This window comes from Bacillus rossius, chromosome 2 (assembly GCF_032445375.1).
Source record: "Bacillus rossius redtenbacheri isolate Brsri chromosome 2, Brsri_v3, whole genome shotgun sequence".
NCBI lineage: Eukaryota > Metazoa > Arthropoda > Insecta > Phasmatodea > Bacillidae > Bacillus > Bacillus rossius.
Window position 1 is genome coordinate 63,973,612 of NC_086331.1, and position 25,503 is coordinate 63,999,114.

Below are 25,503 nucleotides of genomic sequence, written 5' to 3' on the forward strand. Positions count from 1 at the left end.
TCCCAGTTTTTTCGTCTCTTTTAACATAAAATCACTTCTCCCACAAACTCTGAGCAGTACCAAATCCCCTACCTTGAAGTAACTGCTTATAACTCTCTGTTGTACTCCTCTCCTCAATGCTGCATGCTTAAGTTTCAGTTTAACTTCCTCTATCCTGTCACTAGTCTGATCCTCCTCCCCACTAGGAAACTTAAATTTTAGGGCTAGACTGTCCCGCTGAATTTTGCCACTGGTAAGTTCCTGCAGTGAAAAACCTGTACTGCTGTGAATGTGTTCATTAAAAAACCTATTTAATAGTGGTACAGCTTCCGCCCACTTGCTGTGCTGCTCATGGCAATAGGTGCGTAGCAATCTCCCTATTTCCCTCATAACACGCTCAATCGGATTCCCCTGCGGGTGCCTGACAGAGCTATAGATCACATCAACGCCCTTCCAGGCTAACTCCCAAGCCAAACATCCGCAGTGAACTGGGTACCGTGGTCACTCAGTATTCTCTTAGGTACACCCATTCTTTCAAAATAATGATTGAGTAACTTGTCAACACATGCCGCTGCCGTGGCTTTCTTTAAAGGATAGCAAAGCACAAACTTGGTAAAAACATTTAATACCGCGAAAATGTACTGGACACCTCCCCTCGACTTGGGCAGTGGGCCATATAGGTCCACAGCTAAAAGATCCTCCGGTCCTGATGGAACAATCGGTTCCCATTTACCTTCCCAATTACGATTAGGGTATTTCGCCTTTTGGCAAATGTCGCAACTACTAATTATTTTCCTAATTGTCTTTTCCATATTAGACCAATAGTAGCTGTTACTTGCTAACCAAAATACTTTTTTGTTCCCAAAATGTCCAGTGGATCGGTGAAGATGCCATACTAATTGGTTGACCAATATCTTAGGTATACATAGTCTCCATTTTCCCGAATCATCCTTCCTATAGAGTACTTTACCCGTTATACAGTACCACAAAAGCAGCTTCTGGACTTGTGGTTGGTTGACATCTTTATTTTCATCTTCTAATACCCCTATGATCATGCCCCAGACTTCATCTTCCCTTTGGGCCTCCCCTAACTTGGTGAACTTCCTAAACAGTTCATCATCCTTTTCCACATTAATAATGGCCATAATGGGTCCTGCTCGGGGTTTCTCCTCCATAATTAACTCCCCTTGCTCTATTATCGTCCTACTTAGTAAATCTGCATCCCCATTCTCCTTGCCCGAGATGTAAACAATCTCCAAGTCATACTCCTGCAGAGCTAGGCACCACCTAGTCAGACGGCTCCCCATCAGTTTGCATGATTGTAAGAAAGCTAGTGAATGATGATCGGACTGCACTATGATTTTACTGCCTAACACTATATTTCTCAATTTCTCGAGGCTCCACACTACTGCCAGACATTCCCGTTCCGTAACAGTATAGGACCTTTCAGCTGCATTCAAACTCCTACTCAGCATGGCTATCAGGTGTTCTTCCCCCTCCTCCCCTAGCTGGAAGCACTTTGCACCCAATCCATAGCTGGAGGCATCTGTACTGATGTAGAATTCCTTGGTGAAATCAGGGTGCCGGATTACACAATTGTCCACGAAAAGGGTTTTTGCCCTGTGGAAACTACTCTCACATTGGTCATTCCAATCCCAAACGCCATCCTTCCTAAGTAAATTCAACATAGGTGCCACCACATCTGAGAACCGTTCAACGAACCTTCGGTAAAAATTACACAATCCCAAAAATCCTCGCAGTTCTTTGACAGTTTTGGGTCGCGGAAATTCTCTAATTCACCTCACCTTTTCCGGGTCCGGTCTTATTCCCTCTGCACTCAACCTAAAACCTAGAAAAATCACCTCGTTCCTTAGAAACATTGTTTTGGATACGTTCAAGGTTAAATTCACCTCCCTTAGAAGGTACAACAACTGCTCAAGAATTTCCAAGTGCTCGCCAAACGTTTCTGTTGCAATTAGCACATCATCCACATAGGTTCGAACTCTGGACTCTAATTCGGGACCTAAGGAAGCATCCACCGCCCTACAGAACTCCCCTACACTATTAGGTAAACCAAAAGGCAGTACCTTGAACTGGTATACATGCCCCTTGTAAAGAAAAGCTGTGTATTTTCTATCGTTGACATGCAGTGGCACCTGCCAGTACCCCTTTACAAAATCAGTCGTGCTGATGTATTTACATCCATAGAACGCAGTGAACAATTGGCTGGGCTCCACTGGACTCTGCCTATCGGGAACAATTCTGCCTTTTAATGCCCTTGAATCTACACATAGCCTCACCCTCCCATCTTTCTTTCTAGCACACACCAAGGGGTTTACAAAAGGACTGTTCCCTCTTTCGATTATGCCGCTAGCTTCCATCTGCCTAATTTGGTTCTCAACCTCATCCTTACATGCCCAAGGGATCGGGTAGCTCCTACCTCTGAATGGCGTGTCGTCTTCCATGGGTATTCTGGCCACATACTTGGTGGTCAGCCCAGGTTCTCCCCGAAAAACATCTTTAAATTCAAGCAACAGTCCCCTTAACTGCATCCTTTCCTCCTCACTTCCTACCTCACATCGCTCTAACATATGCTTCACCTCCTCCTCCCAATGTGTAGCGGTGACCCTTTGAATTTGTTGTGGGTCCTTTTCTAACATTTCGCCTAGTTCTTCCTCCAATTTACCCTCCTTCCAATCCTCCACACACTGTACCCTCAATACCCCCGGACTCCGGTCCAACCAGTTGTCACTCCTCACCATAGCATAAGGGTCTCCTTTAATGAAAATCCTAGCCTGAACAAAATCAACAACTATGTTGTGACTATGCATGAAGTCAATGCCAAGTATCACCTCCTTGGTTAATCTGGGTATAACCAGACAATTTGCACGGTAGGTCTCTCTCCCTAACTGAAAATCCAAAAAGATTTGCTTGTTTACCTTTCTGCTTTTACCCCTGGTGGCCCCAATTACCGTCAGCTGAGGTACGGGCAGTGTGGGATACGTGAATCCCTGCTTGTTTAGCTCTGCTAGGAACTGTTCGGAAATCCCACTGACTTTCGATCCCGAATCAAAAAGGACTGCTACCTCCTGGTCCCCTATCTTACACATTAGTTCAGGCACACATACTTTATTTGGTTTCTGGGCTCCTTCAGACAATAAAAATTCTCTATCATCAGTGAAGATTGCAGCAGCCATGTGAATAGGCCTACACCCACCTAGCGGCCCTTCAACAGATTCGATCGCCCTAGCCTGACTGCCTAGGCTCGACGATCCACTTCGTTTCCCGATTGGGCATTAGAACGGTGGTCGCCGTTGCCTCCTCTCTCATCTATCTTACCTTCTTTCTCACCCCTCTCTCCCTGTCCTGCACCCGCTTTTCTATCATCCCCATCTACTGGCCCACTACCATTCTTCCCGTATCTCCAGCTACCTTGCCCCCTCCCATTACCAGATCCTCCTCCCTTCCATGGCCTGGTTCCCCAGTGGCTGTTATTGGAGTCCTGGTTACTGTTGCTGGTCTTTTCCTGAAAATACCCACCTTGGCTCTGATACCCCCCACTTGCTTTGCCATGGCAAAAATTATCAACCCCCAAACTCTGTGGTTGTCCAGACGCACCTCGTGGCTCTCTCCAAGCATTTATACGGTCTAACTCCTTAAGTACCTTGCGCAGCTGCTCAACAGTGGATATATCCTTTCCTACCAGTGCCTCTTGTACATGTTCAGGTGTTTGTGAATACACAAGAGTAACTATCTCCTCCTCACTGAACGCTGTATCGTAATACCTACTACGCTCAACTACATTGCTAAGATGGGCCTCTAGCTGCCCTGCCACGCATCTCCCCTGATACAGATTCGCTCGATCTATCCCTTGCACCCTTTTCCCCCAGTATTCACTTGTAAATTCTTTTTCGAATTCTTTGAACGTGGTAATGCGGTTTTCACTTAGCCTCAACCAATTCTCACCTGTCCCCACAATGGATCTCTTTGCCACAAAAAGTTTTTCATCTTCCGAGCACCCATAAACTGCGAAAAATTCGTGTAGTTTGCCAAGATGCTTCTTTGGGTGTACCCTATCCTGCCCCGAAAATTTAGGGATGTCTCGGTCCTGATATGGCTGTGTGAAACGCCTATTTCGACACATACCGTTTCCACTACACCCCCCAGCGCTAAGTTCTCCCTCTATCGTAGCTAACTTTTGACTGAGGTTCCCTATCTTGGTTTCGTTCCCGTCTATCTTTCGCCCCCACTGGTTCATCTCATTGCGAGTTTGTGCCATGGCTTCCTCCTGCAACCTACTTTCGCTTGATAGTTTTGCTTTAGCCGTCTCTAGCTCTTGATTAACAAGCAAAACTTCCCCTCGGCTGCTGGCCATCATTCCCTCTAGGGATGTCAGCTGATGTTCTATGTTTTTGACATCAAGTTGGTGAGTGTTTACTTCCTCCTCCACTTTGGCTATTTGCTCCCTAATGGCCACCTGTTCCTGGACTAGGCTGGAAACTTGGTTTTCCGCTTCTGCTAAACGACCAGCATACCGCTCTTCCAAAACCTCCTGCCTCGAGCGAAACTCTGCAAAATCCCCCCTGATCTCTGCTTTGAAATTTTCCAACTTTTGATGGTGTACCGCAAACATTTCTTTAATTAGTGACGCTAGATCCTGGTTACTCTCCCCTGCTGGCGGAGGTGGTGTGGATATGTCCCCGACAGATTGTTCCTCCCCTTGCTCTACTATTTCCCCTTGCTGATTGAGCACCCCAACACTTACTAGTGGCAGGTCCTCCAAACTAGCGCCTGTTGCGCTACTGGCTAGTGCCCCAGTTGATCGAGTATTTACTGGCGCCATGTTCAAAGACAAAGATATTATTTACTCATACACCAGTTACTCTAAATATACAAAACAAAAAACAAACATTTTCCCTTCCACTAAACCCCACAGGATCTCGAACGTGTACAGCTAATCAATGATCAAAGAGTACAGTTCCAACTTACACCACTGCACCTTATCCTGTTTTGCACGTTTTTATGCTTTTTTTTTTTTTTTTACAAAGACCCTACATAACAAAAGTGCACAACTACTTCACAAAGAAAAATATAACACCGTCAATAGGCTATTAACACAAACCGACGAGTCGAAATACTTGGCTGATACTGTGTATGTAGGGGAGTGTGACGGTGTATCTCCGACCTTAATTGACGGGTTCCCTGGTGACCGCTGCGAATGCCGCCATGTCGTCCACGGAGTGTCCTAGGCCGTTGTCCTCTGCCGAGCTGTCCCACGCTGTCGCCTCTGCCGCTGTAGACACGTGGTCGTCTCTGCCGCTGTAGACACTTGGGCTTCACACGTAGAATCACACTTCCTCCAGTGATTACACCGCGAGTGACTATTTACGCCGCATTCGTTATTCTGCACTTTGCAGACCTCCAGTCACGCTCCCTAGGTGATTACACCGCCCTTTGTTTCCGCTGCATTTGCCACGCCGACCTTTTCACAAACAACTCCTTTTGTCCCTTTTTTTTTTCACTCAACACTGCCTATTGTTTACCCGAGTACTCAACTTCGTCGGGTCCCTGTTCGGGCGCCAAAATATGTAGTGGGTAACTCTCCAGTAATAATTTAATAATGCCCAACTACAAAGAAAAACTTTATTTTCACCACATGTTTCACAGCTCCTTCCAAAATCACCGTTACAAGCCTCTCTCTCCCTCCAAAGACAAAGTTCCATATCCTTCCGCGGTCAATATTTGCACTTACTTCAACCAAATATACACTTCAAAGTAACATAAGTTTAACAAAAAAAGATACAAGATTTTAAACCACAAATTCATTTACTTTACCATTATTTAAACAGCTTACAATAACTTCTGGCAACCTATAAAGAAATAGTTCCGGCACAATATGGCGGCAGCATACAGCGATTTTGTCTCAAATAAAGTGAAACGTCACTTGGCCAATCACAGCTAACTAGGTCACACCACAACACTTTCAAACACCTGGCGCCAGCTGGACGGCTCTTCCTTACTCCTTCTTCCCAAAACCCGGCTTAAACTTAAATTTATAAATCATCTCTGCCAGAAATCACCGACAGAAACAAAGGAGTTATAGAAAACATTTAAGGAATGCAGAGACAAATATTTCCATACAAAACATAACACAAGAATAAATATTTTTTTATCTTCTCAAAACCCCACGCTAAGGAATCAATGTTAGGGTAGGTCAGTGCCTAACCTCCTTACACTATAGCAGTAAGGATGTACTTGAAACCGCTATTTATCCTGCTGTACGGAATCATCTCCACCAAATCAATCTGTAATAAATCGCGAAGCCCATATTTCAACACAGGTCTACGAAGAAAAATTCTGCGAACACCGCGATGCAGTTCATTAAAAGTACGTATGTTACCGAGGTAATAAAAAAAATAAACTATAGGTGCCACCCTCACTCCTAGTATGCTTAAAACACCCACCCCCCAAGTATGCCTAAAAGAAACCCCAACCATACTAGCTATGCCTAAATCATTTGCAGCCATGCTTAAAAACCCCAGCCATACTGGCTAAGACTAAATGGAGTGCCACATATACACACCGCCATCTTTAATGTCACAGAGGAGAGCGAGAAACGTAACGTAAAATATAGTAATAAGCATAGTTAAAGTTATAATATTGTAAATACATAAAAATAAGCATAGTTAAAAAAAACCATAGATCACCATTTAATAGTACTGGACCAGATATATGCCATAGCGATAGCATGAATAAGCATAGTTAGGACCCCTACAGTCAACACGTAGCGTTCAGTAATTAAAAAATAAAAGTAGCTGTGGCACGATCGTCACAAACAAATTACGTATGTTACCAAGGTAATAAAAAAAAAATAGCAAATAAGCATACATAAAATAAAAACTCACCGGAACACACCCAACCCACCCCGGCGACATGTAACAAAATAAATATAAAATAAATGTTGAACAAACGCTAGTGTAGGAAATAGTGTTGAACGACCGCTTGTGCGCCGTAGCGTTAAGTAATAAACATATTTAAAATAAAAAAACCGCACGGAGTGGGCGAAGACCCAGAAATAACAAGAACACCGACCCGCTCAGCTGCGGCACGAAGCAAATAAGCATACATAAAGGAAAAACTCACCGGAATGCACCCACTCCAACACGGCGACGTGTAATTAAAAATAAAAACTCAGACGAAAAGATATATTAAAAATAGTAACACCTATATACGCCGTGTGGACAGCAACCCGCACAACCGACAGCGAATAACGACAAGTAAATTTATGAAATATATTACAAAGCGAGAGCGCACGTCTGTACTCCGTAGACGCACTCTGAAAACTATTGACGATTCCCGGTGCGACGAAAGCCAGCGAGAAAAGAAAGTTATTTTTCGACCCTGGCCCGCCGCGTGCTATAGTAGCTTGCAGCAGATTTCACGGAACACGCCTAAGCGTGGAACACAATTAAAAACGTACAGCCCAGAGATACATGAAACCGCCGAACGAAAATTGCCATAAATAACAAAAAAACATAACAAAAACAATCAAAATGCACTCACAAATGCAATACAGCGCAATGCAGATAAAACTCCCATGAAATAATAAAATCGCTTATGGAGACAGCATGATGCAAAGAGTAAAAAGACATCCCTATACGTAAAATAAAACAAACGCGAAAACAAAGATATGACGTAATAAAATAAACCATCGACAGCAAGAAAGGTTATAAAAATACTAATTCAGTTACACATTGAGGAAATAAATAAGGACGGACCCCCCAAATACCACTAGGCTAAACACAACCCATTAATAAATCACAATAAACCAAAACCAGAATTTTAAAAAAAATCTATCTACGAGAACAATATTATAAAACTACCACACTCTCCAACACACCAAATGACACGGCCCGATAAATGACAACACAAATAAATATCAATAACCATAAATACCTACATAATCAAAATATGTTATTAAGCAACCGAAAAATACACCACAGCCCACATAAGGCCTCGCGAACGAACGGCACAACACCAGAGACAAAACATGCTATTCCCATTTGTTAAAAAGACGCACATACGAGTCTTTAGTGCTAGCCCAGCTAGTATACATTCATTAATAAATAAAATTCGTTATAGTATTTGTGTAGGCATTAAATAGGAAGTACAAAGCGATATAGCCACAAGACGTTATTAAATATAGTAATAAAGTGTAAGTATAGCCATTAAATAATATATATATATGTAAGTAAAACGTGTTATACCCTAAACTAAATACCTGCAGGTGTATACAGTCAAACTTTGTAGGAATATAAACATAAGTCGTTTTAATGGTCTCTGTAATACATATGCTTATCATCAGCTCTGACTAATTTATCTTTCATATAAGTAAACTAGTTCCCGGCTATAAACATAGCATGTTATTCTAATAAACTATGTATCATTGCAAGTATAAAGACCCCAATATACCGCTAACTAATTTGAAATAGTCATACCATCATTATTAAATAATCATACAAAAAATATTAAGTGTTATCCATCCTTCCCTTTCGCTCATTACATAGAGTGTGGTGTTCTAAATATGGAGTGAAAGAAAATTATATGAGTCATGTTGTAAATGCTTATAAGATTATTGTTCACTTCCCATCAAGGCTAGATAAAAAACAATCTCTATATATGGTAGATGAATAAACAGAGACCAACTATAGACTTCATACTAGGAAATAATAATTAAGGACATATCGGGGTACATATAAGAACCTATATAACTACACCCAATAAGCATAGGAAGCTCTGGCGTTAATAACAATACGTAAAATAAAAGTTTACTGGTTCAGTTAAGAATCTATATTCTACTACTACGCATTCCATTAAGCATAGGAAGCACTATAATCCCATTCCGACGAAACCTGAATAGAACACACCAGTAATGTTTGTGAAAGAACACACGATGATATTCATATTAATAACCACTTAGCCAAAATTCGTTTACAGACATAGCAAACACCGCTTCGACGATGGTCAGTCGCCTCGGCGAACCACTAGTAACATTCACTTGCCTGGAGGGCAGACGGTAAGAACAAACACGCAGCGCCCTCCAAACACAAGCCTCCAGCAGGATAAAATAATATATTAAAATATGTAAAACAACAAGGACGCCTTGCAAACGAGTAATTACGCCACTCATGCCTTTAAAACATATATCGTGAACGACGAAGCCCGACAACGACTTTATAGTGACAAGGAGTAAAGTAGGAAATAATATATACATGTGGTGCACGAACACTCATTTGCCCACCAACTATGTACTACCTACTAATGCTAATCCAGTTATTGCCAGACATAAAATAACCATTTTTTTTATATATAAAATAACATTACATTAAATTAAATATAGTGTCAGGATAATACTAAGAATAAGTATTGAAGTAACTGAAGCGTTTTCTGCATATTTCTCATCATAAACGTTCCTTGAAATTCTACCATCACATATATAATTCTTTAATATTATCATAATATAGTTACCAGAAATAACAAGTCAACTCGAAAAAACCAAACAACGCCTACAGGCATATTGCAACCTACATCGAAACGATCATAAGACTCAAACCCAGACACTTCATAAACCCACAGAGATGGTCAGGAGAAATTACATTTCATATACTACAGATGCTGTACTAAAAAGACACGAATATGCCAATAAGAACAGGTGTAACCGCCATAACTGAAAGTATTATATAAAAGAAACAATACAATAAATATCACAGCCTCAAAAAACATAAGACAGGAGAATGAACCAAAAGAGAAATTTCAAAAGTCTAAACTGAACAGAAAATTAGGTAAATATTGACGTAAACACATGAGAGTACAATTAAGTATAAATATACATTAAAAAAAATTACATTACCTAGCGTAAGAAAAACGCATTCAGAAAGATCAGACATCGCTTCCCCAACACAAAATGTTCGATGGTAATAGTCACAATCCCTAATAACATACATGTGAAATAGAAAGAGTTAAAGACGTGTAAAAGTTAAAGGACTAAGCTAAATGAATATAATGAAGCGTGTGACAAAACACGTTTCCTATACTAAATGTCACATCCCAAATAAATTAAATTCATCATCTAAAAGAAAAAGGTTTTTTTGTTCACCTAAACGAAACCTAAGTTCAAAAACACATATGGAAGAGAGATTCCGCATTATAATTAAGTATATTGAAAGGAAATGCGAACTCTAGAGACCCATGGTCTTCGCACAAATCATTTTAATTATGTATGTTCGCACACAAGTTGAGAAAAAATGGATTAGTGTAAGAAATTTGATGTTTGCTCAAGTGCTATGTAGTGACAAGAAACGATAAATACGGAATTATGTATACAGTAAACTCTCGCCAGTTCGTGGCCCGAGAATCCAAAGTTCTCAGAAATCCGGGGTATTTCCGAAGTGACATGATCGTTACTGTTTAGATGTATGTATCACTTTTCTCAGTGGATGATAAGAGCGACGCTCACTGATATTTATAGCGCGGTAAAAGGCTCTGAACTGGCGCGCAGTCATCTCGTTCCCGTCAGATAACTGTGAAATTTGAGCGGTGACCGTAACATTATATGGCGGGAAAATAAAGATAAAGGTGTAATGCCTTTTCCTCTGGTGCTTTCAAGAAATTTTTTAATGGTTTTTTACACCTAAAACTTCAAAACCATGCCTTTTAGCCATTTTAACTCCTCTTAATCCGATATAAAAAAAAAACAGTTGGGCATTAGCAAATTCTTAAATGCTTTTCGTAAACAGACTCCAGTCGGATATTTAGAGTAGGTTGGAAATCGCGTAGGTTTTCCTGAAGCTCTGGGCACCGTGTGTCAGTGTGTGAAACATGTTGCCAGTGACAAGTTTCCTAGCTGTGCGCGGCACACGACTGTAGTTGTCATGCGTCACACGCCGGGAATGCTGGCCGGAGGGAAGGTGAGTATAGTTCATTTGCGGTAAAAATAAATACTCCAACCGCCCTGCTAAATTTTTCCATTAAAGAAATGTTGAAGTTTCAGAGATTTTCCAGCAGAAATAATGTTCTGTAACTAACAAACAAATTGTATCAAAAAATTAACGGTAAATGGATGCCGTGGGGGGCCTTAAAAAAATGTTAATTTTACCGGGAATGGACTATACAACCTGGCTTTCGTCGCATGCAGTGTGGAGTAGGGGAGGAAGGATGTTGACAGTTTCACACGCAGAAAATGGCTAGAGGGCTGGAGAGAGGGAGAGAGATGGTTTGTTGTCTGGGAGGGAGAGGTAAGCCGTATGACGTCATGCATCCGCTGCCTTTGCAGCCGCCAGCCTGTCTAGACGAGATTCTCGCACTCCCACTTACGTCGCACAAGCTACTGCTGCCGTGTTTTTAAACGGACTGTCCAATTTTTTTTCTCTTCTTATACGAACATTAGTAAGTGCACTATAAACCAACACAAAATATATGCTGCATGTTAAATAATAGCTTTGTATAAGCTTTTATTGTGAGTTTTACCATTTTTTCCCCGATTATTTTTGTTTTGTGCCAAAATTTCAGATTTTTTGATGGTTCTAGTGTACAATTAACAAATGATTTTTTTTTATTTCTCCCGTTTCTCTTTAGTTTAACTGGACTGGCCGTGTGTCTGTGAGGGAGTGGCCTTGAGTCTCTTGCCAGCTACGTATCGCTTCTCTCAACCGCCCCTCCTAAATTCACTTCCCCTTATCAAGGGGCTTCCCGTTTCAGCGCACGCCACATTGCTACGCCTAGCTCTTTCACATCAAAGTGCGACTTCGGGTGCCATTAATTTAATTTAAGATGACTTTAAATTACTTTTTACACAATTTACTACCAACTTGAACAAATGGGTGTGTTAAATTTAATCAGGCCAGGCTGTAAATTTTCAGGAAAAAAATTTCTCGGGTGCTTCATTTACTATGAATGGACTATACTGGTATTGCTTACGTACCATTCTGTTAACTTCTCAAGTGTCTTGTTTATTATGACGTCCTGTGGTAGTATTACATGTTCATTGACTACCATCTTATCTTTTAGAATTTTTTTTTGTATTTTAATGAAAATTTTTCAAAAATCCGAAGTTTTCAAAAATCCGAAGGTCAAAAATCCCCGACACCCACGGATTTGCGAGAGTTTACTGTATTTAGATACCAACCATACAATTATAACAATTTAAATACGAAACATATAAAAAAATCCTCGGGTATGTCGTATATCTAGAACCATACTGTCACCACTAGTTGCCTGTACACATAATGAAGTAATAATAAAACATCCAGTGGTTACAAACATAAATATTACAAAAATATGCACTTAACAATGACTTAGGTTATCCAGAAGCATATAGATATAAATATACAATTAAAAAGCAAACCAAATTACCAATAATATGGAATCACTTCAAAAAGTAAACAAAGTTCAGACATTACAAACACAGAAAGGTGAAAAAAACGCAAATAGATCAGTAAGATGAAGCTTCAAAGACCAATTCCCTCGCGGATGAAGGATGATAATCATTGCAGTAGCACACATTGTCCCACATATGTATCGAAACACAAGGTTAGATCGTAACACACACACACACGACTTCCAGGATGTTTCCACCATCATGTTTGGAACCTTTATACTTATTTTAAATCTAAATTTACATTGATTAACAACGAGAACTGTAATATATAAACAACAGCACCGATAGTAGCTAAACACAACACACTTAATAGAATATTCTCCATCACTTTCACAAACCCATATAAAGATCTTAAACTCTGCCGGCCACCGCAGCCCAGCACGAGTTGCCAGACGTGTCCTTCACAGACAGAAGGGGTTGCCATTGCGCAACCAATATGTAATTATTGTAAAAGACGCATCTAAAAAAAATCAAACATGTACGTTAAACCAGGCTAGCAATCTCATAGTTTAAGTGAAAACAGGCCGGAAGACAACATGGTAACATAATAATAGCTATTCCTAAACCTTAAATACATACAATGTAAGAAATCGCACTAGCCAACTTAACACTCATATTCCACAAAACATAAGTTCACCGAGATACAATGACACACGAATATATGCATGAATGATAGATAAATACTATACAAGACACAAAATTCAAAACATATTTATCAAAGTACCCTTTCAATACTAACCCCAATGAAGCAGAAAATTCCATTACACCCCAAGCATTGTATATCAAAGTAAGCACATATCACAATTGAACTAGAAAAAATAAATATAAAAAAAAGCTAGCGAACACACAGACAAATATTCATCATAGCACCATTGGGTGGAAAGAAGATAGTACCATCAATTTCATCTCTACAGCCACATGCATTAAGAAAAATATATATATATATACTTTTATTAACCTCACAGGAATCTTTTAGTGTATAATCGTTGTGAAGCAAAATTAGGAGGATAAAATTACAATGTATTTAAAAAATAAATCTAATTACAACTATTAAAAAGTATGTGCGCTAACTCACAATTGTAAAACCATTAATGAAAAACCTACAAAACCTCTCTCTTCATATCTCTCTCTCTTTCTCTCTCTCTCTCTCTCTTTATCTCTCTTATTCGCTCTATATACTGGTTGCGAAATTCCACGATTGATACAATTAACTTAGAGATAACCCCCACACCGATGCATTGTAACGTCAACTACATTCCGCTTTTGAGAGGGAAACTAGAGCAACTCGAGAACACTCGCAGGCTCACAGCAACGTCCGCCACATTTACACACAGAACTAACCACTCGTACCCACCGGATGGGATACGAACCCCGAGCAAAAGGCAAATACCACCGCTTAAACACAATTACAAGTGATCTAAATATAGAACGATAGTGCTAACGCGAGCAAACACATTGGTTGAAAACTTTTTAGAGTAATGGAAACAATACTCTCTTCAATTCTGTGTGTGTCAACTCTGGAAAATCATTACGTAGCGGCGGCAATATTTTACAACATCTTTTATAAAGAACCCTAAAGGAAAAATATCTGAAAGTAAACGATGAAAACAAAAAAAAAACGTAGTATTTGTCGGTCGATGGTAGTGAAATAACGTGAGATAAAACATTAAAATAATGTTAAATAAATATATTAATTTTTACTATAAAATGAATCCACGTATAACCATAAGTTTTTGATAATAAATCAACATAGATTTTAATTAATTAAAAAGTTGTAATAATAAATTCTTAAATAAATTTATTTCCTTTAACAAATTAACATATAGGTTTCAATTAATTAAAAAAATAGTTTAATGCGAAATTCACCGACGTTTCGGTCGACATTGCAGTCGCCATCATCAGGAAGCAATTATCTACAAAGTAGTTGTAATAATAAATTCTTAAAATAAATTTATTTCCTTTAACAAATTAACATATAGGTTTCAATTAATTAAAAAAAATAGTTTAATAATGAATTTTAAAATCTATTCATTTTTTTTATTATAAAAGGACTCTGCTTTTAACTATTAGTTTTTGATAATTTTCAAAAATAAACATAAATTTACAAATAAACATAAATTTAATTATTAAAAATATTAATTCATAACAATATTATTAAAAAAAATTTTGCGGCCGCTATCGCTATGGCATATGTTATCTGGTCCAGTACTATTAAATGGTGATCTATGGTTTTTTTTAACTATGCTTATTTTTATGTATTTACAATATTATAACTTTAACTATGCTTATTACTATATTTTACGTTACGTTTCTCGCTCTCCTCTGTGACATTAAAGATGGCGGTGTGTATATGTGGCACTCCATTTAGTCTTAGCCAGTATGGCTGGGGTTTTTAAGCATGGCTGCAAATGATTTAGGCATAGCTAGTATGGTTGGGGTTTCTTTTAGGCATACTTGGGGGGTGGGTGTTTTAAGCATACTAGGAGTGAGGGTGGCACCTATAGTTTATTTTTTTTATTACCTCGGTAACATACGTACTTTTAATGAACTGCATCGCGGTGTTCGCAGAATTTTTCCTCGTAGACCTGTGTTGACATATGGGCTTCGCGATTTATTACAGATTGATTTGGTGGAGATGATTCCGTACAGCAGGATAAATAGCGGTTTCAAGTACATCCTTACTGCTATAGATGTCTATAGCAAACGTGCATATGCGGTTCCAGTTAAACGAAAGACGGGAATATTAGTCACCGCGGCCATGAAGAGTATTTTAAATGAGGCGGGAAGTTTTAAGAATATTCAAAGCGACGCTGGAGCGGAATTTTACAATAAACATTTTCAAGCCTTAATGCAAACGTATGCAATTAATCATTACTCTAGTTATAGCGAAGTCAAGGCGTCTGTTGTAGAACGTTTTAATAGGACTTTAAAGGATATGCTTTACCGTGAGTTCTCGGCGCAAGGAAATTATAAGTGGCTTACACTTTTACCGAAATTACTTTCTGTCTACAATAATAGGTTCCACCGCACTATAGGCATGGCTCCGAATGCTGTGAGGGATAACTCTTTGCTACAAACAGTTTACAGATATGTTAAGAAAATAGATTCTAGACGGTTAAAGGCTCGCGTGGGTTCGTACGTACGTATATCGAAACGCAAGACAGTGTTTGAGAAGGGATTCAAACCCAGGTGGTCGCACAACGTTTTCAGAGTGGTCAGAGTTATGAATATTTTTCCACGTGTGTTTCATTTGAGTGATTTGGACGGTAATGATATTAAAGGCGGGTTTTATGGTCCTGAGATTCAGGTAACTGCGTACCCCGATACTTATTTATTGAATAAAATTCATAACAAGTGTGGCGACCGTTTCCTAGTGTCGTGGAAAGGTTTTCCCGTTTCCGTAAAGACTTGGGTTAATTACCGTGATGTTATCCGGTAGGTTTCCCCTCCGGCTTTTGTTTTCGGCCTCGCCGCCGGTGTCCGGCCTAACACCTTGCCCCCTGGAGCGTTCGCGGGCGAGATCGGTAGTGGAGATTTCATTTTCCCCCTCCGGTCCGCGCCTCATCGATCAACCCTTTTTTGTCAACAAGTCATCTGCAGTCACCTTCCCCCCTCCGGCCACGCGCCGCATCGGTAAACATTTTCCCTAACGGCGTTTTGTCAACAGGTCCCCGCGGACGCAGCGCGGCCACCGGTGAGAGAACATGCTTCCCTACACGACATTTATTTTGTTACATGTCGCCGGGGTAGGCGGGGTGCGTTCCGGTGTTGTTTTTTCTGGGTCTTCGCCCCTTATTTTAACTATGTTTATTACTTAACGCTAAGGCGCTAACTCATTGGCCTGTAAAAATATTATTAAATTTAAATATGCTTAACACATTGTTTACGCAATATTATATATTTTAACTATGCTTATTTTACTCGACGTAATAGTAACTATGCTTATTACTTGGCGTGTTGCACACACACTGTTGTTTTTAATGACATTATTATGCTTATAATATGATGTGGGGATTATAATTGCGCAGTTTACGAGTGACGCTCCAGCAGGCAACATCTCGCTCTCTCTGCGCGGGATTTTTGAGGTTATGTTTGTTTTAGTCATAGCTAATATGGTGGGGCCTTTAAGCATGGTGGTTTGCTTTTCGAAAGTTAACTGTTTAGGCATAGCTAGTATGGCGGGTATTTTTTTTAATATTAAATTATTCGGTATTTTATTGGTTTTCGATTTTAATTATGGCGATTACGCATACTTGTAGTGGAGGGTTTTAGTCATAGCTAATATGGGGTGTGGTTTTATAGACATAGCTAGAATGACTGTATTATTTTAGCTTATTTTTTTTTCTTCGAGATTTAACAACATGGAGGTTGTGGAGTGTTGGGGGTTGCTTTTCGAAATTTAACCATGGCGGCGATTGTGGAGTGGTGGGGTCTATAGGCATAGCTAGTATGGTTGCATTATTTAAGCATACCACATGGCGGCGGTTGTGGAGTGGTGGGGCTTTTAAACATTTTTTTTTGACATTTAAACATGGCGGTTTAAGCATACATTATGGCAGGTATTTTAAGCATAGCGGTTTAGGTATAGCTAGTATGGCGGGGGTTTCTTTTAGACATACTTGGGGGTGGGGGTGGGTGTGGGTTTATAGACATAGCTTCTTTTAAGCATATCTTCTTTTATGCATATATGCGTTATTTAATTCCCCATACTTCATATGGTCTCGTGGTCTAGTGGTCAAGGCGCACGCCTCGTAACCACGACGTTGGTGCGTCCTCGGGATCGAATCCACCCAGTGCCCAGGTTTTTTTGTATACAATTCCCACTTTCGGAGCGACGGTGGCGCGCTCCGGTAACTAAAGGCTGAACTATGATGGCGGCCTACCGGCGCGCCCTGGTAACCGATGTCAACAACAATGGCGGCCTCCGTGAGACAAGATGGCGGCGCCCATGAAACAAGATGGCGGCGCCCATGGGGGGGTACTGGCCCTGTGTTTACATTTCTATGTTTACATTGGTCCAGAACCCCCTTACTCTCCCTACTTTCCACATATGAAATATGGTTGGCTAATAAGATGAAAACGGTTAAGGCTGCACTCTCTTGCAGTTGACTTTAGCGGAAGTGTGAAGTAAGAAACAGCAATACAACAGTACTTGGTTGTTTCCCCAAATGTTACATTTCACCTATGTGGTGTTTTTATGGAATATAGTTCTCTACACTAGTTATCATGACCAGCATGATTTGTGATATTGCCATGTCTCTTAAGATGCAGCTAAGTTACATGTATCTGAAAAAAAATTAAAAATATAAGCCGCACTCAATAATTCAGTTGATTTGTATATTATTCCACGAATTAAACCTGCGAAATAATGTTTGCTAGCATAATGCACTACCAATTTTTCAAGTAAAACAAAACTTAATAATTTTTTTTGTGGTTTTCAATCAAGAATGAATGAAATTTTTTTTTAGTTGTACCAAACTGAAATAGAGCTATTTGTAGGTATTTATTATACAAATATTTAGTTTAAATTTACAAACATTCAGTAAGTAAATTTAAAAAAAAATGCATTAAAAATACTAATTTCACAATAAGATGCTAATTTTGGAAAAAAATAGATGCATATTTTTCCAGCCCCTACAAATGAAAAAGATAACACTGGAATGCAGCTGCTAACCAAGGCACCCCCTACTCCTCACACAATTCCTGGCGACCCCCATATATCACAACATTCTTTGCTCTCTGACGCATGACTTGTGAACTACAGCCATATAACTCTTTTCCTTACAATTGCCACTTGCTGTTTCAAAACAGGCCATGAAAAACACTTTACTGACAAAGTGGCAACAGAAAAGGTGTTAGTAAATATGGTATAAATTTACTAATTTAAAAAAAGATTTAATTTCTGTGCATTATTTGAATAGTGATTTTTAACCCAAAGTATTTTTTATAAATTCATACTCAAAAAATTTGGGGTCGCATTATATTCAGTGTCGCAGTATTTTAGGGCAAATACTTTAATTATTTCTGTAAGATCTGTAAAAAGTACTGAATCCAATATTATTTCATTGCTCACCATTAGTGCATGCTTACATTATACAATATGAACTGCAAACTGAACGATAAGCCAGAAGGCCTTACTCAAATACATTTTTGGAAAGTAACCTAGAATAATTATTTTGCACAATATAAAGAAAATTTCTAGTATTGCAATATAGTACCGTTTATGCAATTCTCATGATTTTTAAGTAAGAATTACCAAGTAGTTACACTTACAAACAGGTAGATATAATCAACCAATAATGATATCCAGAGTGGACATAGCAAACTGTGAGAGACAAGTTTGAACAGAAAATTAAAAAAAATCTGTCTCTAAAAATGATTGTAATCCAAAAGCATCCACAATACAGCTATATAGCTTATTGGAGGAACCATAAATAAATTATAGATGTTATGTCAGTAATTAGTAAGCTAATTGTGAACATGTGTGCCAGTGCAAGTGTCTCAGAATAGCTTTCATTTATTTTTGTCCAGTATTTTTTCCTAGAGCACAAAGCAGTTTCATAACTTGTACGCAGGACAATTAAACTGCCTGAACTGTACGAAAATACAAAATCACAACAATTACATTGAACCAAGCCCTTAAAATTAAGCACTTAGTAAGCGCATTGACATAGGTACGTTATTTATTCACTAGACTATCACACCCTTGAAATTGTACTACAGTCATGGTTTGCGCTCATATACTAGTCCCGTGAACATATCCTGAGTGCTGTAGCAGATGGTGCATATTCCCATATCACCAAACGATAGTCAGATTGTGTTCAGCCATGCAGTGACAAGCCAAGTAGACGAATACAAACGTTTGACAGGATGCAGATAGTGACTAATTTTGGCCAGTTATACACAGCAAGATGTTGGAGATCGGTTAAATGTCACATAAAGCAGTATGTTTAAGATGTGGAGAAAGTAGAGAGAGATGGGAAATGTAAACGACAAGCCTCATTATAACTGTCCTTGTGTTACAACACCAGCCCAGTATCTATCTGCAGTGTCAGCTCCCAGACATCCAACATCAACTGCCAGGGCTCTTAGAAATGACCTCTCCAGGGCAACATAGGTTTGTATCACAGACCAAACAGTGAGCAGAAAGAAGACTGCATGAAGTTGGTCTTTAGTCCAGATTGCCAATGAGAGGCGTTGCACAAACCAACAGAAACAGGAAACAAGCTTATTGAAGGAACTGGGCTCTTTGTCATCAACATTGGACAATTGCAGAATGGGGCAATGCTGTGTTTACCAATGAGACCAAGATTGGTTTGAGACCTGACACACGACATACAAGACTGTGGAGAACCTCCAGAAGATATCAGCAATCTAGGCATGTACAGGAAGTCCATGTGCTGGCAAGAGAGTTATGATCTGAGCAGGAATAATGCTGGGACTGTGGACTCCTCTCAATCTAATCCAGGGTGCAGTGAATAGCGCCTGATACATTCAAGAGGTGCTAAAACCATTTGTGTGGCATTTCTGAACTACATTTAGCGATAATTTCATCCTAGCAGATGAAAATGCATGACTTCACCGTCATGGGACAGTGTTTCAGTATCTCCAAAGACACAACATTAGGGGAGGGTGGGGCACAGTGGAACATTGGGCAGACTGAAACAAACGCGATAATTTTGGACAGTTGGCACGAACACATCTGGCGCTCCTAGTGGCAAGTTCTGTTGTTGCCTTGTACATGTAAAACTAGTTTCAACATGGCTGCCATAAGGAGGATACTTCGTTCGTTATCTGTAGCATATTTTTGCAGTAAAAGTAATTTTGCCAATGTTTACATTAATTGTTATTAAAAATAATTGTGAGTGAATTTTTAATATCTGTTAATTTTAGCGGAATCTTCTAAGTACTGTCTAAAAAACAAGTGAGTTAAATTTATATCTTGTGATTTTTTTCAATGTCACAACCTAGTTTTCACTTTCACTACCTATGGGGCACACTGAAACATGCCTGGATGGGGTACAGTGAAATATATTATGTAAGATAAAAAAAATTCCTCTATAAAACTCTTTCGAGTTATGCAGCACTTCATACAGCACACTAAAAGCTCGAAACAAGCTCCAACACTGCTAATCTATGACAACCACGAGAGCCACTTGTCTATTGGAGTTGAGTTAGCAAAGAATAATGGTGTCCCAGTGCTCACATTCCTCCCACACTCCACAAACAAGTAGCAACCTCTAGATGTGGGGGTTTTCAAAGCATTTAAAACATATTATAATGTTGCTGTTGACAACTGGCTAATGCAACACACTGACCAAACCTTCTCCATCTACAATGTTGCTGGTGCAGTGAGTGTAGCTCATCAAAAGGCAATGACGCCAGCAAATATAACTGCTGCTTTTCGTACAACAGGCATTTTCCCTTACAACAGGTACGTATTTACTGAAGCAGACTTTGCTTGCAGTTTTGTTACTGACCGACCTTATGAAGCACCCCTGGAACAAGACCCACAGCCAACAATCGAAGGACAAGGAGCGTCGACTAGTAGGCATGATAAAGAATCACATCTTATCCAAGCAGTTCAAGCAGTTAAACAAGGGCAGTCAACTAGTAGGCATGACAATGAATCAAATCATATCGAAGCAGTATAAAATCTGTCTGAACCACGCTCTATCAATGCACATGAAGAAGCATCGTCTGAATCACATCCTATCCAAGACACGAGGACAACATTTAACTTCAGCCCTGAGCTTGTAAGTGGTTATCCTAAAGCTAGTAAAAGGAAAAATGAGAAGAAGGGCCGCAAGAAAGGAAAAAGTATTATTGCTACTAGCACACCAGAACTTAAGGCACGAGCACAAACGAAAAAAAAAACAAAACATTGCCAAGCCTAAAATAGTGAAGAGGAAATTATTTGCGAAGGAGAAAAGGAGGATTCTGAAACTAGCGATGGTGGTACTGAAGCTATGGTGCTAGTTGATTCAGACAATGAAGTAGAATTTGTAGAGAATATGCTATCATCACTAAAGCCAGATGCTTTCGAAGAATTTGAGCGCGATGCAGTAGCAGATGATTATGTTTTAGTGGAATTTGACACTTCAGGAAGAAAGAAGTTCTACATAAGAATCGTTACCAAAGACTAGGACAGTGACAATGAATACAAAGTGAGTTTCTTCAGAGCAAGTTCTAAGAAGGCAAACACATTCATGAAACCACAAGTTGAAGATGTGGCAACAGTGCATCACAGGCAAATAAAGATGCTTCTCCTTGCATCAAAAAAAATAGTATTTGTGGACAACATACTGAAATAGTTTAAAGCATCAGCTGGTAAAATGTCGCTGCAAAGAGAGAGTATGTTTCAGTGTGCCCCATGGTGTGTTTCACTGTGCCCCAGGTATGGGGCACAGTGAAACAAACGTGGAAGATAATTTAAACTAAATTTTGGACTATACAAATTGATTTTAAAAATTTTGTACCTATAGTATGTGAAAGAGAAAACTACTCTCGTATGATCTGTATATACATTTTACTTACAGTCTTCAATAAAAAATTCATGTAATGAAAAACATAATTTCTGTTTCACTGTGCCCCACCCTCCCCTACTCAAACTTAAATGCAATTGAGCATGCATGTGACAACTAAAAGTAGCCATTTTAGACCTTCCAAACCCACCGGACAATCTTCAGAAATATACTGCAGCTGCAATAGATGAGTGGGACTGATTGTCCCAAGACAAACTTGATGACCTCATTCGAAGCATTCACCACAGGGTGAAGAACTCAATAGATATGCAGGGTTGCCACACCCATTTATAACGACAGCCAGCACCTTGCGATGAAGAGGGTTTCAAAGTGTTATCTGGACTTATTCTCAGAAGATGACTTTTGTTTTCCTTGTTTGGTAATATATTGTTCAAAATGTTTGATTCGGAGTGAAATATACTTATTTTGTTAAATTTTACTGTAAAACCAAAAATGGTTGACTAAGATCCAATATGGTCGAATCCATGTTATTCCAAAATTTAGTTTTTTCTGAAAACTACAAAGTTTATGAGCATTAATCACAAGAAGCACATTTCATGTTCACTTGCTCCAAGAATTTGTTAAAGCTACTTTAAAAAAACACAAGTTGATAAAGCTTATAACCACCACAAGTCCATTTTGAATATTAAAATGGAATTACACACATGCTCTAATGCATGATTGATGATATGAATAAGTGCATTTAAGTCTCAAGTAAATGAGTGAAGCATGTTGATTTTTCCTGTTGCCATAAACAAAGAACTGCCAAAATTAATAAAATAAATAAAAAAGGAAAAATGAATATATATAGAACTTACATCATTTACATTAATTTTTGCTTTGGCTGAAGTTTCCATGAAAGTACAGCTAAACTGTCTAGATAGTGTAACTCCTTGATCTTTACCAACTACCCTTTCGTCTTCTAAATCACATTTGTTCCCAACCAGAACCATTGGGACTTCGTCAGTGTCCTGTAACATACCATTTTTAAAATCATTAACCACCAAGTATAACAGCAAAAACCTGCTTAGTACTAAAAACACACTGTTTAACAAAGGCACTACACAATTTTTCAAACACTTTTATGATCACACTATTTTGTAAACTAGGATACAATTGTCAAATTTTTCAAATATAATATAAAATATATTAACTAAAAGCAGATTTTACAATTTTATGACCATATTTACCACATTACAATTTTTGTTTAGAACTTAATAAACTAATTCCTAATGAAACAACTTCATGAATTCTTCACGACCTTTTAATAAATGTTTCTTATAACGTCTTTAATATCACAAGGTGAATTTATATATATATATAGTACAGAAAATTAAAAATGCACAAATGTAATACCAAATATAACTAATTGCAGAAATGAGGAGATTTTAAGTTATAACACTTTAACTACTTCAGAAATAATTTCAAAAATATTTAAGTGGACAGTCATCAAAAATTTGTCTAATGTGCAAACTACCGAAGCATCAAAACACAAAATGAAAGTTAGCAACTGGCTGCTGGACATTAATTTGTATGACCCCTAGAACCATTAAAGTTTAATTGCAGACTTTTTCATTACCGTATTTACTCGCATATAGGTCGCGGCAATTTTTAAAAAAGTGAGGAATTTTTTTTGCATGATTTTGCTTTAAAATGAGAAAAAGAAGTTTATATAGGTATAGGCAAATTTATTTACAATGTACACATACAGCGAAACCCCTTATTTACATTACCGTTATTTACGTTTTCCAGTTATTTGCACTATATTCTTCAGGTCCCGTTTAGTTCCCATTTAGTCCAATACAATACTTTCACGCAAATTACGTATCAAAAATCGAATCCATCCTGCTATTTACGTCACGTAACAACCATAAACAACCAGAAAATTCCGTGGGTACTTTAAGAGTAGATAAGATTAGCTAGTAGGCCTAAAAACATCATGAAAAACGTAACGTTTATAGTCGGCAATGAACATTTTAAATCGCAAAAGATACATATTTTATAACATAAAAAGTTGCTTTTATTTCTAAACATGTAATAATTTAAGCCTAGGCGTGTAAAAGTCCGAGTAATTATAGTAGGAGACAATCTAAAATTCACGAGGGAAAAACGTAAACTCACGAATGTATAAACGTGGCTGATTGTTAAGTTATGATACTGTATTTATGTCACAACTTAGCCGAAATACTGGTACGAGACAAACTTCACAAGATAAAATGAGCGGAGTCTTGGTAACTGTTTTATATGTATTTTATAATTTCGGAAGTATTGTACAGTTGACACATATTTTTTAAACTAACAATTTATTTCTGGGGATTGTAATTAATTAATTATTGGTATCAAGAAATCAAGATGAACGTAAACTTAAACATGTCACGGCAGCGAGAAAACTGATGTGTATACCAATAAACTGGTATTAGAACTGGACAAAACTGGTACACGGGAGGTGGAGCTTATATTTTTTTTCGCTAAGCTCGCATCTATTGGCTGGCTGCTGATTGAAGGTCACGAGTCTGGGCGGAGCGATGAGTGAGTTATACTGCGCATGCGCAGCTCAGTGAACAAAGAGAGCCAGCCGGCGCGCCGTAACAGCAGCTGATCGAGTACAATGACCTTTCTCCACGCACGGCGCACTATTGATGGTAAATTTCCATCAATTTGCGGCCCTTTTTTTAATTTTTTTTACTGTGGTGCAATGCGTATGTGTAATGAATTACCGGTGCGACCTATATGGGGGGAATCTTAAATACCAAATTCAAGACCTTAAATTATGGGTGTGACCTATCTGCGATGGCGACCTATTTGCGAGTAAATACGGTACTTTCATAACTACTCCAATTTCATTAATTTTTCATTACTTTGTGACATGTAAACACCTTGAGTGGATCCCAGTGATACGAATTATCGTTAAATCGTAAATTAAAAGCCAGGAAAACATTTTTTTTAAATACTTCACAATATGTATTCAAAATAGTTATATTTATATATTGGCATGGAAAAACCTAATAAGTCTGCATTACATAGTATTTTCCACTATGATTTAAACATAAAACATTATGTCAAAAAAACTGTTCGAACACATGAGATATAAAATATGTTAACTGTGTACAGCAAAAATGTTAACTGTGTACGGTTCAGCTCATCATGCAAGATCAATTTTGGAAAATGTTACTTAATTTAAAAAAGGCAAAAAATATGATTTTGGAAGAAAAATTCTGAATCAACTAGAAGAAATTTCAATGCAGAAACAATATGATATTTTATTACTGATGGCAGTAATGATTCATATGCAAACGTATAACCAGGGACATAGCCCAACAACAAATTCCTCAGTAAACTGTTTAAATTTTTTTTATATAGTACATTTACTTTTCTATTCTAAATTTCACATCAAATGTTTAAGTAGTCACACACCAAATAATAATAGAAGCCAAACATCTTTACTTTGAGATAGTTTCATACATACAATGAATATAATTTCATATAATGAATCATAAACAAACTTGCATTAATCATATTTCACTTGTGCATGCAAATAAGCTGTAACATTAAACAACCTTTTAT

The 25,503-nt window shown here is 38.4% G+C and overlaps 1 protein-coding gene across 4 annotated transcripts in view; it reads right to left on the reverse strand.

The window, feature by feature from the left end:
* Positions 1–25,503, reverse strand: part of LOC134529332 (ras-related protein Rap1) — a 221,888-nt gene that overhangs the window by 73,651 nt on the left and 122,734 nt on the right. For all 4 annotated transcript variants that reach the window (XM_063363287.1, XM_063363289.1, XM_063363290.1 and 1 more), the window contains exon 5: positions 22,758–22,910. In XM_063363287.1, the coding sequence (XP_063219357.1) occupies positions 22,758–22,910 (153 nt within the window). The remainder of the gene's footprint in view (positions 1–22,757; positions 22,911–25,503) is intronic.